The following is a 13454-nucleotide window of genomic DNA, read 5'->3' as shown; positions in this document are numbered from 1 at the left end:
TTTTATGTCAACTGAATGCTGAGGGCATCGTTCCCAAGAAAGGCAACGGGGGTGTGGCTTTTGTTGTCAATATGTCAGAGCCCTCCCCCTCATCTATTCTACCTGGTGCCCCAGAATATGGTAGTCAGTATACATACTCTCAGGCATTGTTCCCGTCCGGAAATCTTCCTTCGAGACGTCTTCCCCCACTGAACAAAGCCGCTATGGGAGCAAAGCAACAGCGGGCAAGGAAAAACCGGGAAAGGAAAAGAGCAGAGAAAAAAGCCAAATGTACAAAGCAATCATACAGAAAATGACTAATAAAATACCTTAAGTTTAGCTTTTTTTAAATAAATGTCTATACTTAGTAAATATATTTTGAGTGTTTTGTTATTTCATCAGAATTTTTAAAAGATTGAGGAAAATGAAATATCAAAGGACTTCTCTGAAATTACATTTCTAAGTTATCGCTCACATTTCATATGTACCCTTGAACAAATTGTTTAGCTTACCCACAAAATTATTGGTAAGCCAAATGGGTATATTTGATTATCGACCTAAAACATCATATTTCAAACCAAGTAACTATATAGAAATCACCCATGTTTGGTTGGTAGCATCGTTCTAGTGTGTGGATATAAAGATGTACATTTGTACAATTACTACACTGACCTACTGGGGCTATTTTGAAATAAGAGGCTTGACAGGGATGGGTGGGTTTATAGCGTCCTAACAGTCATGGTCATTTATGGATGGCCTCCCACTTGTCTGTAACTTTTTGGGAGGCTGCGGTATAATCGTGTTGTGTCTCCTTCTGATAGTAGAACTTTTGTTCTTTTTTATAGTGTTATCTTACTGAAGCATGCCACCGAAGAAACTGAACAAACACACGTCACCATACCACATTAAACTGACAACAAACGAACCAGTCGTCCCACTTCCTTAATGCTGAATGCTAAGCAGGAACATTAAGATCTATCACTTTTTAGGGAATGGTGTGTTTCGGAAGGGGATAGAACACAAACCCTTCCTCAAATTTATAGAACCACATTAGCCCTGTTTCATGATGATAACTCGAAGACTCGATGGTTTGTTTTGTATAATTTAATGTCATATTAAAAGTCGGGAAATGTGCCCATGGTCACTGAGGGATGTACCAGTTTAAAGATATGGAGGAAAAACAAACGAACCAGTCGTCTCACTTCCTTAATGCTGAAGACTAAGCAAGAGCATAAATCACTTTTAAGGGTATGGTGTGCTTCCTCACAAGGGCAAGCGCTCAACTGAAGTCCAAAAGTGATGTGGTATTAACTTAGGTATCAGTTCGAATCAAAGACCCTTTGTTAATTTATAACCTGCATTTAAAGTAAAAAATGCTTAAATCTTTGGATTTCTCTTTTAAATCTTGAATTATACCAGATGACTGGGGGATTGATATTTAGTGTATCATTTAAGATCATATTTAGTAATCAAGTGCCTTAATACGTCAGATTCTCTTAACCACTTATTCACGCACATGGTAGATAATTTGATACCATGAACTTGACCTTTATTCATGCATCATCGCAATGTCTTATATCCGTGTCAAAGCTTTAAATCTATAGAGTCTATCTTGATAACCAAACTAATTAAGAGGGCTATTCAAATCGCATTGCGTCCGTCGTCCGTCGTCCGTCCGTAAACAATGCTTGTTATCACTATTTCTTAAAAACTGCCGCAGGGATTTTGTTCAAACTTCACATGGAGGGTCCCCTTGGTCCATAGTTGTGCCATACAGATTTTGAGGCTGACCGAAAAAACAAGATGGCCGCCAGGCAGCCATCTTTGATTTCGGCAGTTGAAGTTTTTTATCGATATTTCTTGTGAACTACCAAAGGGATTTTGTTCAAACTTCACATAGAGGGTACCCTTGGTCCCTAGTTGTGCCATACAGATTTTGAGGCTGATCGAAAAAAAAGATGGTCGCCAGGCAGCCATCTTTGATTTTGGCAGTTGAAGTTTGTTATCGATATTTCTTGTGAACTACAAAAGGGATTTTGTTCAAACTTCACATGGAGGGTCCCCTTGGTCCCTAGTTGTGCCATACAGATTTTGAGGCTGACCGAAAAAACAAGATGGCCGCCAGGCAGCCATCTTTGATTTTGGCAGTTGAAGTTTTTTATTGATATTTCTTGTGAGCTACCAAAGGGATTTTGTTCAAACTTCACATGGAGGGTACCCTTGGTCCCTAGTTGTGCCATACAGATTTTGAGGCTGATCGGAAAAACAAGATAGCTGCCTAGCAGACATCTTGGATTTGGGCAGTTGAAGTTTGTTATCGATATTTCTTGACAACCATTTAAGGAATTTTATTCAAACTTCACATGGAGGATTCCATTGGTCCCTAGTTGTGCCATATAGATTTTGAGGCTGATCGGCCAGGCGGCCATCTTGGATTTTGATAGTTAAGGTTTGTTATCACTATTTCTCAGAAAGTGCTGAAGGGATGTTTCTCAAATTTAATATGTAGGTTTCCCTAGGGCCCTCGTTGTGCATATTGCATATTTGGACCAATCGGTGATCAAGATGGCCGCCAGGCCGCCATCTTGGATTTTGATAGTTAAAGTTTGTTATCGCTATTTCTCAGATAGTACTGAAGGGATCTGTCTCAAAATTCATTTGTAGGTTCCCCTAGGGACCTTGTTGTGCATATTGCGTTTTGGGACCGTTCGGTCAACAAGATTGCCGCCAGGCAGCCATCTTAAAATTTGATATTCAAAGTTTGTTACTCCCAGAAAGTATTGAATGGATCTTTCTCAAATTTCACAGGTAGGTTCCCCTAGGGCCCTAGTTGTGCATAGTATGATTTGGGACCGATTGATCAACAAGATGGCCGCCAAGGAGCCATCTTGGATTTTGATAGTTAAAAGTTTGATATCGCTATATTGCTTTTTCTCAGAAAGTATTGAATGGATCTTTCTCAAATTTCACAGGTAGGTTCCCCTAGGGCCCTAGTTGTGCATAGTATGATTTGGGGCCGATTGATCAACAAGATGGCCGCCAAGGAGCCATTTTGGATTTTGATAGTTGAAGTTTGTTACTGCTATTTCTCAAGAGGTACTGAAGCGATCTGTCTCAAATTTTATGTGTAGTTTGTTTAAAAAAGTTTAAAAAGTAGAGAAAAGATCCATCTTTCCATTGTCAGACATAGATCATTCTTTGGTGAACGCCAAGATCCCTCTGGGATCTCTTGTTTATTTTTTTTTTAATCCTGGAGTGAATGTATACCTAGTTTGTTCAAATAAATGTCATTGACCTTCAAGAAATATCCCGGATGTGGTAATGTTGTCTTATACTGAGAGACGTTTGACTGGAAAGTCGAAGATAGGGCTAGGTAAAGTAAAATAGAAATGTCATAGTTAGAAATTGACAAGCGACTATGATTTTTTTAAGTGGTTGATGATGATATCGACCACTCTGTAGGCTTGATGTCATTATGATTAGGTTAACTTAAAAATTGTTAATAACACAAGCAGTTAACGAAAGCATATATTATTATTTAAGGACACGGAAAAGATTATAATGAAAGAAGAAGAAAAAGTGCACACATTCCATTTCTAAGTATTCCGGATATTGCAATATCCGTTATTTCCATCAATATTTAGAAACTTACCGGAAGTAGAAAAAATAAAGATGGCTGCCTTGGTCAGAAATTTCGGCACGTGTGCTTTAAAACAGTCAAATAATGGCCTACTGGTGAAATTAGGAGGGATCCCTACAGGTTTGACTAATGGAAGATACAAGAGTTACATTTGTGCAAGTAAATCACTGAGATGCATCGAAACACAAACGCTTTGTGGGGGCAAAAGGGCCGCCGTAGCTCAATGTCGATTACATCATTCTTGTCGGTCACCGACGACACACACCTACAGAAATTTAGTGTCGTCAGATAAACGGCATGTTTTGACTTCAAACATTATACGACATGGTAAAAGAACATCGAGTGTTCAGCACAGGCACTTTTGCAGCAGCACTGACACTGAAGAAAAGGAAGTCTTCCAAGAAGAAGAAAATCAAAACAAGGCACCATTGCGAGCACTTGCACCAATTGTGATACCGGACGTATATCCTAAAGTACCAGTGATAGCCGTCAGTCGACAACCAGTGTTTCCACGTTTTGTGAAATTAATTGAAGTTAGTACTTGACATTTTAATAGAGTTTTCTGATCGACACACCCACCAAGTTAGGAAACACTCCTGTATTTACATATAATGTCCACAGGTCTGCAATTATGTAACTGTCTTGGAAACGTGTACCAAGCAAAATATCCTGTATATGCGTATAGCAGGTTTTAATTGCAAATGCTGTTCATAGTGTCATAGCGATATGTAACAAATCCATAATTCAATTGGGGTATAATACTATAGTTTGCGTATAATATGCAAGTTAGTGGTTTTCCCCGACCTGTTTAAAATAGCTCAGTCGGTACTGAGTAGTGGATGAGACCATTCATAAGCCCTGGGTCACAGTTTGATATCTGCACACTACTCTTACCCTCTTACATGCATAACCATGCAAATGTTTTCATTTTGATACAATACTACCGTATTTATTCCATTAGAAGCCCCGGGGGCGTGAAATTTTTCAAAGAGGGGGCTTTTAATAGAACACAAAATTTCAGACTCAAAAATGTGTCAGAAAAACCGCATCAAATGCACCTATACTGCCAACAATATTGTAAGTTCATTTTTGAAACATTGTTTAACAAATAAAAATAATATCTAACTGGTCTGAATTTTTGAAAACAATTTCACTTGATCATGAACATTGTATCATAAAGTTTAACTCGATAACTTGCTGACATGTGTAGAAAACGACACAAGGTCAACCTCGGTCCCACGATCCTGACAATTTCTGGCTAGACTAAATTTTGATAAGGTCATGACTGTCAGTTCTCCCATATCTCTAGGATTTTGCCACAAAATGTGCAATTAAATCATTAGTCATTTAATTCATAATTTATCACTACCTTAGCTTGCAATCAGCGTGTCAGAGGCCATGCATTTCGATAACAAAGCCACCATTATTGTTTACACTCGATACCCGGGGCAGTGCATCATGGGATCTAGAGCACATGTGTGAAGAGTGTCACAGTGCATTCGTATAGGCCTAGGCTAGCAGACACAAGAAATACTTCATACAGTGTCTTATTGCAGTTTATATTACATATATATTTGAAACTTTATCAAGATAGTTCACTACATTGATAACAATACCAGAAAAATTATCAAGCACATTTTGGCCCACTGAACACATGGCTTCGTAATTTGTCACCCGATGCCCTAACCTTTAGCCTGCAAGTTGACCCTTTGAAGTTTAATCACAATCGTAAGCTTGTATCGCTAAAGACAAATATTTTGTTATGATTTTGAAACTGATTCTCTGTTGATCTATTATCTTTACAGTGTGAACTTTTGACATTTTGATGGGAAGTTTTGTAATTACGGTTGGAAAATTTGACATTTTGAGGGAAAGTTTTGTGGCTTAGGATAGAAAAATAACTAAGAAAATAGGTGGGGGCGTTTATTAGAGACGAGGCTTCTAATGGAATAAATACGGTACACATTGTTGCAGCATGCATATGGATAGAGCCAAATGAGCACTTGAGAAACGGTCATGTTTATATATCTTCCCTCAGCATCACTTTAGGGCATATGTATATTTGTATTCTGTAAATAAATATTATATTGTAATATAAAATGCAGGGCCATAATATATAAATGGGAGTTTATCCAACCTGATATCGATGAGTAATGTCTTTTAGCATAAAAATTCATACCTGGGACACTTTCCATTATTTTTTCCATTGATATCATGTGTATTTATTTATCTGAAGGGCACTCGATTTATCCAATCTACTAAAGATTTTATGTAATAATATAAATTGGCTCACTGACCAACCACTGTTTCAAGCATTTGGGTAAAAGCTTTAGCAGACTTAAAACCAAAGTTTATTATTATGGTTTCGGGGTAAAAATTGAAGAAATGAATGTTTTTAAATTGTTCTGTACATGGCTTAATTTCAGATTAAGGATGAAGAACTAAAACAAATTATACGCAGGAAACTCCGATTGAACCAACCGTATGCTGGTGTGTTTCTGAAGAAAGATGACAAGTGAGTATATATAATTTAATCACTTTATCAATTACAATTACACAGAAAATATGACGCGTAATAATATTTTAGTATAGTATTACTGGTATGAAAAGTCTTAAAATGTGTTTTTATATTAAAATTCCATGTAAAGGTTGGTTACATATGTTGGTTTTATTTGTTTATACGATAATTATAATTAAATTATGTTTAAATATAGAGAAACAGTATGTTTTAAATTTGATAAATGAAAATAAACCCAACCCCTCCATCCCCTGGTAGCATGTACATGTACTTTAATACCATTGATTGTCTGTCCTATGTAATGTCATGCATCATGTATTTTGATCTCACAAAATTAAAATAGCAAACCTATATATATGCATGTATTGTATAGTAATATCATTGGTTGTCTGTTCTATATATATAATGCCTCCATTTTTCAGCAATGAAGATGATGTGGTGAAGGATCTGGATGACCTCCACTCTATAGGGACCTTTGTACAGATAACCAGTGTCCAGGAATTTGATGGCAAACTTAGACTCATGCTCCTGGCTCACAGAAGGTTAGTACAATAAATATCTGACCTCGTGATCATGACAGACTCATGAAGACGATAGAGATAATTTGCATACAGCTGAATTTATAATTTCTTTCTCATAAGTAGCCGCTTTAAATATACTCACTACATAACAGAATAATAAATTTTTCTTTGTTTTCATCCTAAATCTGGCTTTCTGATATGTAATATTCTTTTTTTTATTCCATGATAAAAAGAATCTGAAAATGGCATGGAAACACGACGTTATTGTGACGTCTGGAAAATTAGTTATAAGCACTGATGTCACTTTTTCTTAATTTCATCGGGTTATGACATAAAATTTTGTTGGCAAACTTTTGTGAGAATCCGCTATGGGGATTCACACAGTTTGCAAACAAAATTTCTTCCATACACCAATGAAATTAAAAAATAGTGACAACTTAATTGAAAGTTGGCCCTGATGACTAATTCTGGGCTTGGTGGCTTAGTGGTTAAGGTGTCTTTATGTTCAACTCTTATAAGCCTTTCTGACTCTATCCCTTTAAATATCTAATTAAAAGATGGAGAAATTACATATTTTCTTTCTGAAAATCTAAAATGTATCATATACTAAAACAATTATATAACATTGTATTACTCAACGTTTGCTCAAAACTGCCCTCTCTCTCGGCCATGCTTGTTTTGTTTACTATACGGGTATCGAACATATATGTATACACGAGGTATTTTTAACTATGCAAATCAACTCGTTCTATTTTAAGAATTCTTTACTAATTGATTATTGCGTAATTATCTTTATTAGAAAGAAACCAAATGAAGAACCTTTCATAAGGAATGTTTTATGTATATTTTAGCAAAGTTTGGTGAAAGCATAATGGGACTTTAACTAATGCATGGTGATTAAAGCAACATCAATCCTGTTTCACATATCCATTTTAAAAATGAAGAACTGTCTTGGAATGGAAGTGGGACTTTCAGGAGCGTCTTTTTTCGTAAATTAATGACATGTTTATTGTTATTTTTATCAGAATCAAGATAACAGCCTTGGGTACAGACAGTGTTGAGGAGGACAAGAAGGAGGCAGAAAACTTTGGTACGTCTATCAAAATGCTTTAAAAATTAGTCTCTTTATAAATAATGCAAGTGGGCATAATAACAGATTGTTCTGTGTCATCAGAAAGATTTCTTACCTATGCTATGATGTTTTAAAAATATCTCAGTCAATATTAATTATAAATAATGTACAGAAGAGCCAGATGCTTTCATTTATAGCTTTACATAGGAAAAGAAAAACCTTAGCAACCACCTCTGTATAAAGACCACCTGCTTAATAAGACCACTTTTCTAGAGTCCTAAATGGGGAATTTCAACACAATTTGACCTGTTATTAAAGACGGCCTGGCTATAAAGACTATTTTCCTCTGTTCCTTGATACACACAGGTTTGACTTCATAGAAGCATACTATAAGTTTAGGGACAATATATCAGAAGTTATTGTCCCTAAAATAGCCTATAGTCTGAAGTACCTGAAGATTTCTCTGTTCATTTTAAGAAACAAACAAAAAAGTGAAAACTCTCAAAACCTCCGTCAACTTTACTTTATCTTAGTGATGTTCTATTTCATAACTTGTATTAATATTATATTAACAGAAGTTATATCTAAAAACAAAACGAATGGAACTAGAAGACAAGAAAGAAGGAGAAGAAAGAAGAATGCTGAGTTAGAAGGGGCAGCAGCAGGTACAGATATCGAGGTAGAAGGTACAGACGATGCTTCGCCATTGGCAGACAACGCTTCGCCGTTGGCAGACGACGTCCTACCATTATCAGATGACACGGAGCCAGTCTCTGATGAAAATGAGGCACCTAATGTTGTGACACCAAATTCCTACAGTAAAATGAGTGAGGAGGATGTAAAAGTGGTTGGGTCTGGCGCCGCTGACCGAGTCATTTTCGTAGAAGTGGAAAATATTGAACATGAACCTTTCTCTCGTAACGATGAAGTCAAGGTAGGTCAAAAAGGTATATTAATTCTTAACTGGACACAAATTTTGATATCAGAATATTTCATAATTTTGATACATTGCACATGTAACTTTTGAAAATGATGTCACATTACATTTATAAAAATGAATTAACTTGTTTTGAATCAACAACATACCTCTCATGTTATGATACACTTTGTGTAGGCATCTATATATATAGCTAGAGCACAAGAAATTTCGCCACTATAAATAGTTATGTTGTTTTGGACATTTTATTCTTAAAGTAAAATTTGGGCATTATACCTTTCTGAGAAAAGTATTCATTTATATATAGATGCATGATATCCTAGCCCATGATTCTTAAAAAAACATTTCATATATAGTTTTGATAAAGACAATATTTTATCTGTATTGCAGGCAGTCACATCTGAGATTGTGAAAACCATACAAGATGTCATCAGTATGAATCCAGTTTACAGGTGAGAATTATTGTTATAGTTTAAATAAGATAATACAAACCTATTTTTCTATTTATGCTGTTGTATTATATATACATTACTGTATATATGCCGTCAGTTTCACTGTGAGCTGTGGTGACCAAATGGTTAATTAAGATAAGATGTCCTGACATATCACCATAAGCCCTCAATCTCTGGATGCCAAGTTCGAATTCCATGTGGTCGATGGATGTTTTCCAGGTACTCCAGGTTCCCTCTATCTTTTAACCTGGCATGTCCTTAAATGACCTTGGCTGTTACAGCCAATAAAATTGAAGTGTGAACGATCAAACATATAAACAAAGGTACCGCCTGTCGAGTGAGCAGAATACCTGTGTATAACATTTGAACCCGCTAACCTCGACTAACAAGCATTCTGATTGGTTGGGGGCGGAGCTACACTTGTACAGAGAATTCGGCAACCAAATCTAGACCGACCACGTGCATTGACATTATAACTAACGTTACGCACGTGGTATTTGTTTACATTAATGTAGATCGATGTTCAATCAAATAAAACAATAAATTCTTTTCTTATTGGGTTGCTTTCTTACTTATTATCAATACAGCATTTTATTATTGAGTTTTTCTGTTATCCATTATGTTATAATTATCGGTGTTGCATCGGTCGAGTCTTCTTTCGAAGTATGTTCGAAACAGAAACATTTACACATATGTATATATGTTTCTGGTTTGAACACAGCAAGTCAATCTCCACATTACACGTATCCACACTGGCTGAAATACTGTGAGGTCTGACGATTCGGAATGTCGGCAAGGTCAATAATGATATCAGGTTCGGTGAACTTGGACGTGAATGACGTATTTGCCTGTAGTCGACATCGCATGGCCTGAAATACACATTCGGTGACGTTTTACTGCGGAGAGTAAGGCGGCTAGAACACTAGCCTCATATCATGGGGGTCAAACAAGGCCCTTAACATCCTTTCACCCCTGTGGTGGTGAAATCCACAGTTATCAAGTATTACAACATCGCATCGGGCACATAAACTGGGTTTCCAAAATCATTTCGTTGGTGCAGGGCTTTATCAAAAAAGTTCACCATCTCCAATGCGTTAGATGCACCTGGGATAACGCCAAAGTAATGCAAACCGAAATACTAGCCAGTACACACATTCGCTGTATATATGTTAGATTTTTCAGCTAGAACATGTGCTCGTTTGTATCACATGAGCGCTTATATTTAGACTAGTTCCCTGCTGCTGCCAATACATGAGCAACGATAGATCTCACACAGGCACGCATGCACGCACGCACGCACACGCGTGCACATACACACACACACACACACGTGATTTATGCAAATTTTTGTCAGGGACCGTGTCAGCCTGTTTACCCATCAGCCAATCAAAACACGCGTATCAAATCAGCATAAGATTGTTTTAGCCGGTGTTTGAGTGAAATGATGTGTGGTACACATGTATGATTGTTTGATCCTTAACACTTGAATTTTGTTCTCTGTAATAGGACGTTAAACCAATGCAATCTAACCAAATGCTAGTGGTTAATGAAATATTTTTGATATTGAATATAGGAAATGAAAATGTGAACTCTTAATCTCAATATTGAATATACTTATTTCATCCTTTCCAGAGAAGCACTGGCTCAACTATTACAGTCGGACACACGAGTGATTGACAACCCAGTATACCTGTCAGATTTAGGTAAGTTAAACCAAACGTTATCAAGGCCACTTTCAAAGCCAATTATCATCAAAATATAATCTATTTTCAGAAACCGGTAGTCATCTTTCCATACTCAGTCCATCTGTTATTTTCAATAGACTGAAACAAATTGAAATATCTGCAGTGAAGCGTGCTAATTCGGGTTTTGATAGTCCAGAAAACTCACAATCAGGGCAAAATATCTGTGAACAAATTTGATTTTTGACTAACTCTGGATTGTCTGGGCTAATGACGCAAGTGTTTGTATTATTGAGGGTCCATTGTTCATTGTATTCAATATGTAATGTGAAGAAATTACACTTATAATTCTGCTCCATTACTCCAATGCTCTAACAAAAACAACTCCCTGTTCGGGGTCACATCAGCATGAAGTACAATAGAGCATCGTAGTGGTGCGGAATCACAAGTCTGATTTTAAGTAGATTGCATTGTTTTCAATCTTATAAAAAATCTTGTTTGTGTTTTCAGGTTGTGCGATGACTGGAGCAGACTCTGCAGATTTACAGACTGTCATGGAGGAAACTGATGTAAGTCATGTCATTGGAGCTTCAAATTGTTACTTTTGTGTATTAAAGCTCATCGGGTATACACCATGATTTCACTACAAACTATTTGAGCCTAAAAGAATAAAAGTTCAAATTTTTGTTCTTGGACTAATAGTTATAAACAATTCTGAAAAATCTGCAAAAGTTTGAAATTTGGAGGAAAATTCATAAGAGAACTATCTGATCCAATAACAATTAACATTAATATAGTGTGTTTATGTTAATATATTTACTTCCAGTTTAATGAATCTTTATTTCATATTATGTGCTGGCATCTGCAGATAATGCCTATTTTGTAATTTGATATATTAAAACAACTCTATCTGACGTTGTCATTACTGAAAAAGGTGTGAACATTTGCTGATAGTACCTTTTATGATTTTAGATATTAAAACGACTCCATCTGACGCTGTCCTTATTGAAAAAGGAATTACAGATGATTAAATTACAGAAAAGTATACGGGAACAGGTAAGATAGGTTTAAAAGTTATTGTCAACTGATTTATTGTTAAGAAAAAAAATATATTTACAGACTTTGAAAATTGTCAATTAGTGTCTTTCATTATTTATTTGAATGCTTATAATTTAGATATTGCTAGCTGAAAATAAAAAATGTGTTTACAACTTAAATTTGCAGATCCATCCAAATTCTCAATATCTAATACCTCGTGAAATATGATAAATGTAATGATAAATAGTTTTAAATATCATAGCATGCCATGTGAATGACATTTTCAAAGGCTACAAAGACAATTCCAAAGATAAGCCCCCACAAATAAGTTTCAAACAGTATATCATGAAATTTTACACTAGAAAAACTTACAAACTATGGTACCAAAGGTCCTTTTTAAAAACCCAAAGCTTAATATCATATACAATAAACATTTCATAATTTATGATTTTTACAGTTTACTGCTATATGTTTTAACAATACACTGTATATTGACTGTAAGAATACATTGTATATTGTCTGTAACAATACATTATATATTGATTGTAACAAAACATTATATATTGTCTGTAACAATACATTATATATTGTCTGTAGCAATACATTGTATATTGTCTGTAGCAATACATTGTATACTGTCTGTAACAATACATTGTATATTGTCTGTAACAATACATTATATATTGTCTGTAACAATACATTATATATTGTCTGTAACAATACATTGTATATTGTCTGTAACAATACATTGTATATTGTCTGTAACAATACATTGTATATTGTCTGTAACAATACATTATATATTGTCTGTAACAATACATTATAAATTATTGTCTGTAACAATACATTGTATATTGTCTGTAACAGTACATTGTATATTGTCTGTAACAATTCATGTATATTGTCCGTAATAATACATTATATATTGTCTGTAACAATACATTATATATTGTCTGTAACAGTACATTGTATATTGTCTGTAACAATACATTATATATTGTCCGTAACAATGCATTATATATTGTCTGTAACAATACATTGTATATTGTATATAACAATACATTATATATTGTCTGTAACAATACATTGTTTATTGTATATAACAATACATTATATATTGTCTGTAACAATACATTGTATATTGTCTAACAATACATTATATATTGTCTGTAACAATACATTATATATTGTCTGTAACAGTACATTATATATTGTCTGTAACAATACATTGTATATTGTCTAACAATACATTATATATTGTCTGTAACAATACATTATATATTGTCTGTAACAGTACATTATATATTGTCTGTAACAGTACATTATATATTGTCTGTAACAATACATTATATATTGTCTGTAACAATACATTGTATATTGTCTGTAATAATACATTGTTTATTGTATATAACAATACATTATATATTGTCTGTAACAATACATTGTATATTGTCTAACAATACATTATATATTGTCTGTAACAATACATTATATATTGTCTGTAACAGTACATTATATATTGTCTGTAACAGTACATTGTATATTGTCTGTAACAATACATTATATATTGTCTGTAACAGTACATTGTATATTGTCTGTAACAATACATTATATA

At 34.8% G+C, this 13454-nt stretch overlaps 1 protein-coding gene across 1 annotated transcript in view; it reads left to right on the top strand.

Annotated features, from left to right (window-relative positions):
• The first annotated feature begins 3625 nt into the window (after positions 1–3625).
• Positions 3626–13454, top strand: part of LOC138333936 (lon protease homolog, mitochondrial-like) — a 44665-nt gene continuing 34836 nt past the window's right edge. Inside the window, exons 1-9 of the mRNA XM_069282613.1 lie at positions 3626–4152; positions 6046–6134; positions 6560–6679; positions 7684–7748; positions 8306–8664; positions 9058–9119; positions 10752–10822; positions 11312–11370; positions 11774–11857. Of these exons, the coding sequence (XP_069138714.1) occupies positions 3652–4152; positions 6046–6134; positions 6560–6679; positions 7684–7748; positions 8306–8664; positions 9058–9119; positions 10752–10822; positions 11312–11370; positions 11774–11857 (1410 nt within the window). The 5' untranslated portion in view covers positions 3626–3651. The remainder of the gene's footprint in view (positions 4153–6045; positions 6135–6559; positions 6680–7683; positions 7749–8305; positions 8665–9057; positions 9120–10751; positions 10823–11311; positions 11371–11773; positions 11858–13454) is intronic.

This window comes from Argopecten irradians, chromosome 10 (genome assembly GCF_041381155.1).
Source record: "Argopecten irradians isolate NY chromosome 10, Ai_NY, whole genome shotgun sequence".
Lineage (NCBI taxonomy): Eukaryota > Metazoa > Mollusca > Bivalvia > Pectinida > Pectinidae > Argopecten > Argopecten irradians.
The sequence above is the reverse complement of the archived record's forward strand: the minus strand, read 5'-3'. Positions and strand labels throughout refer to the sequence as shown.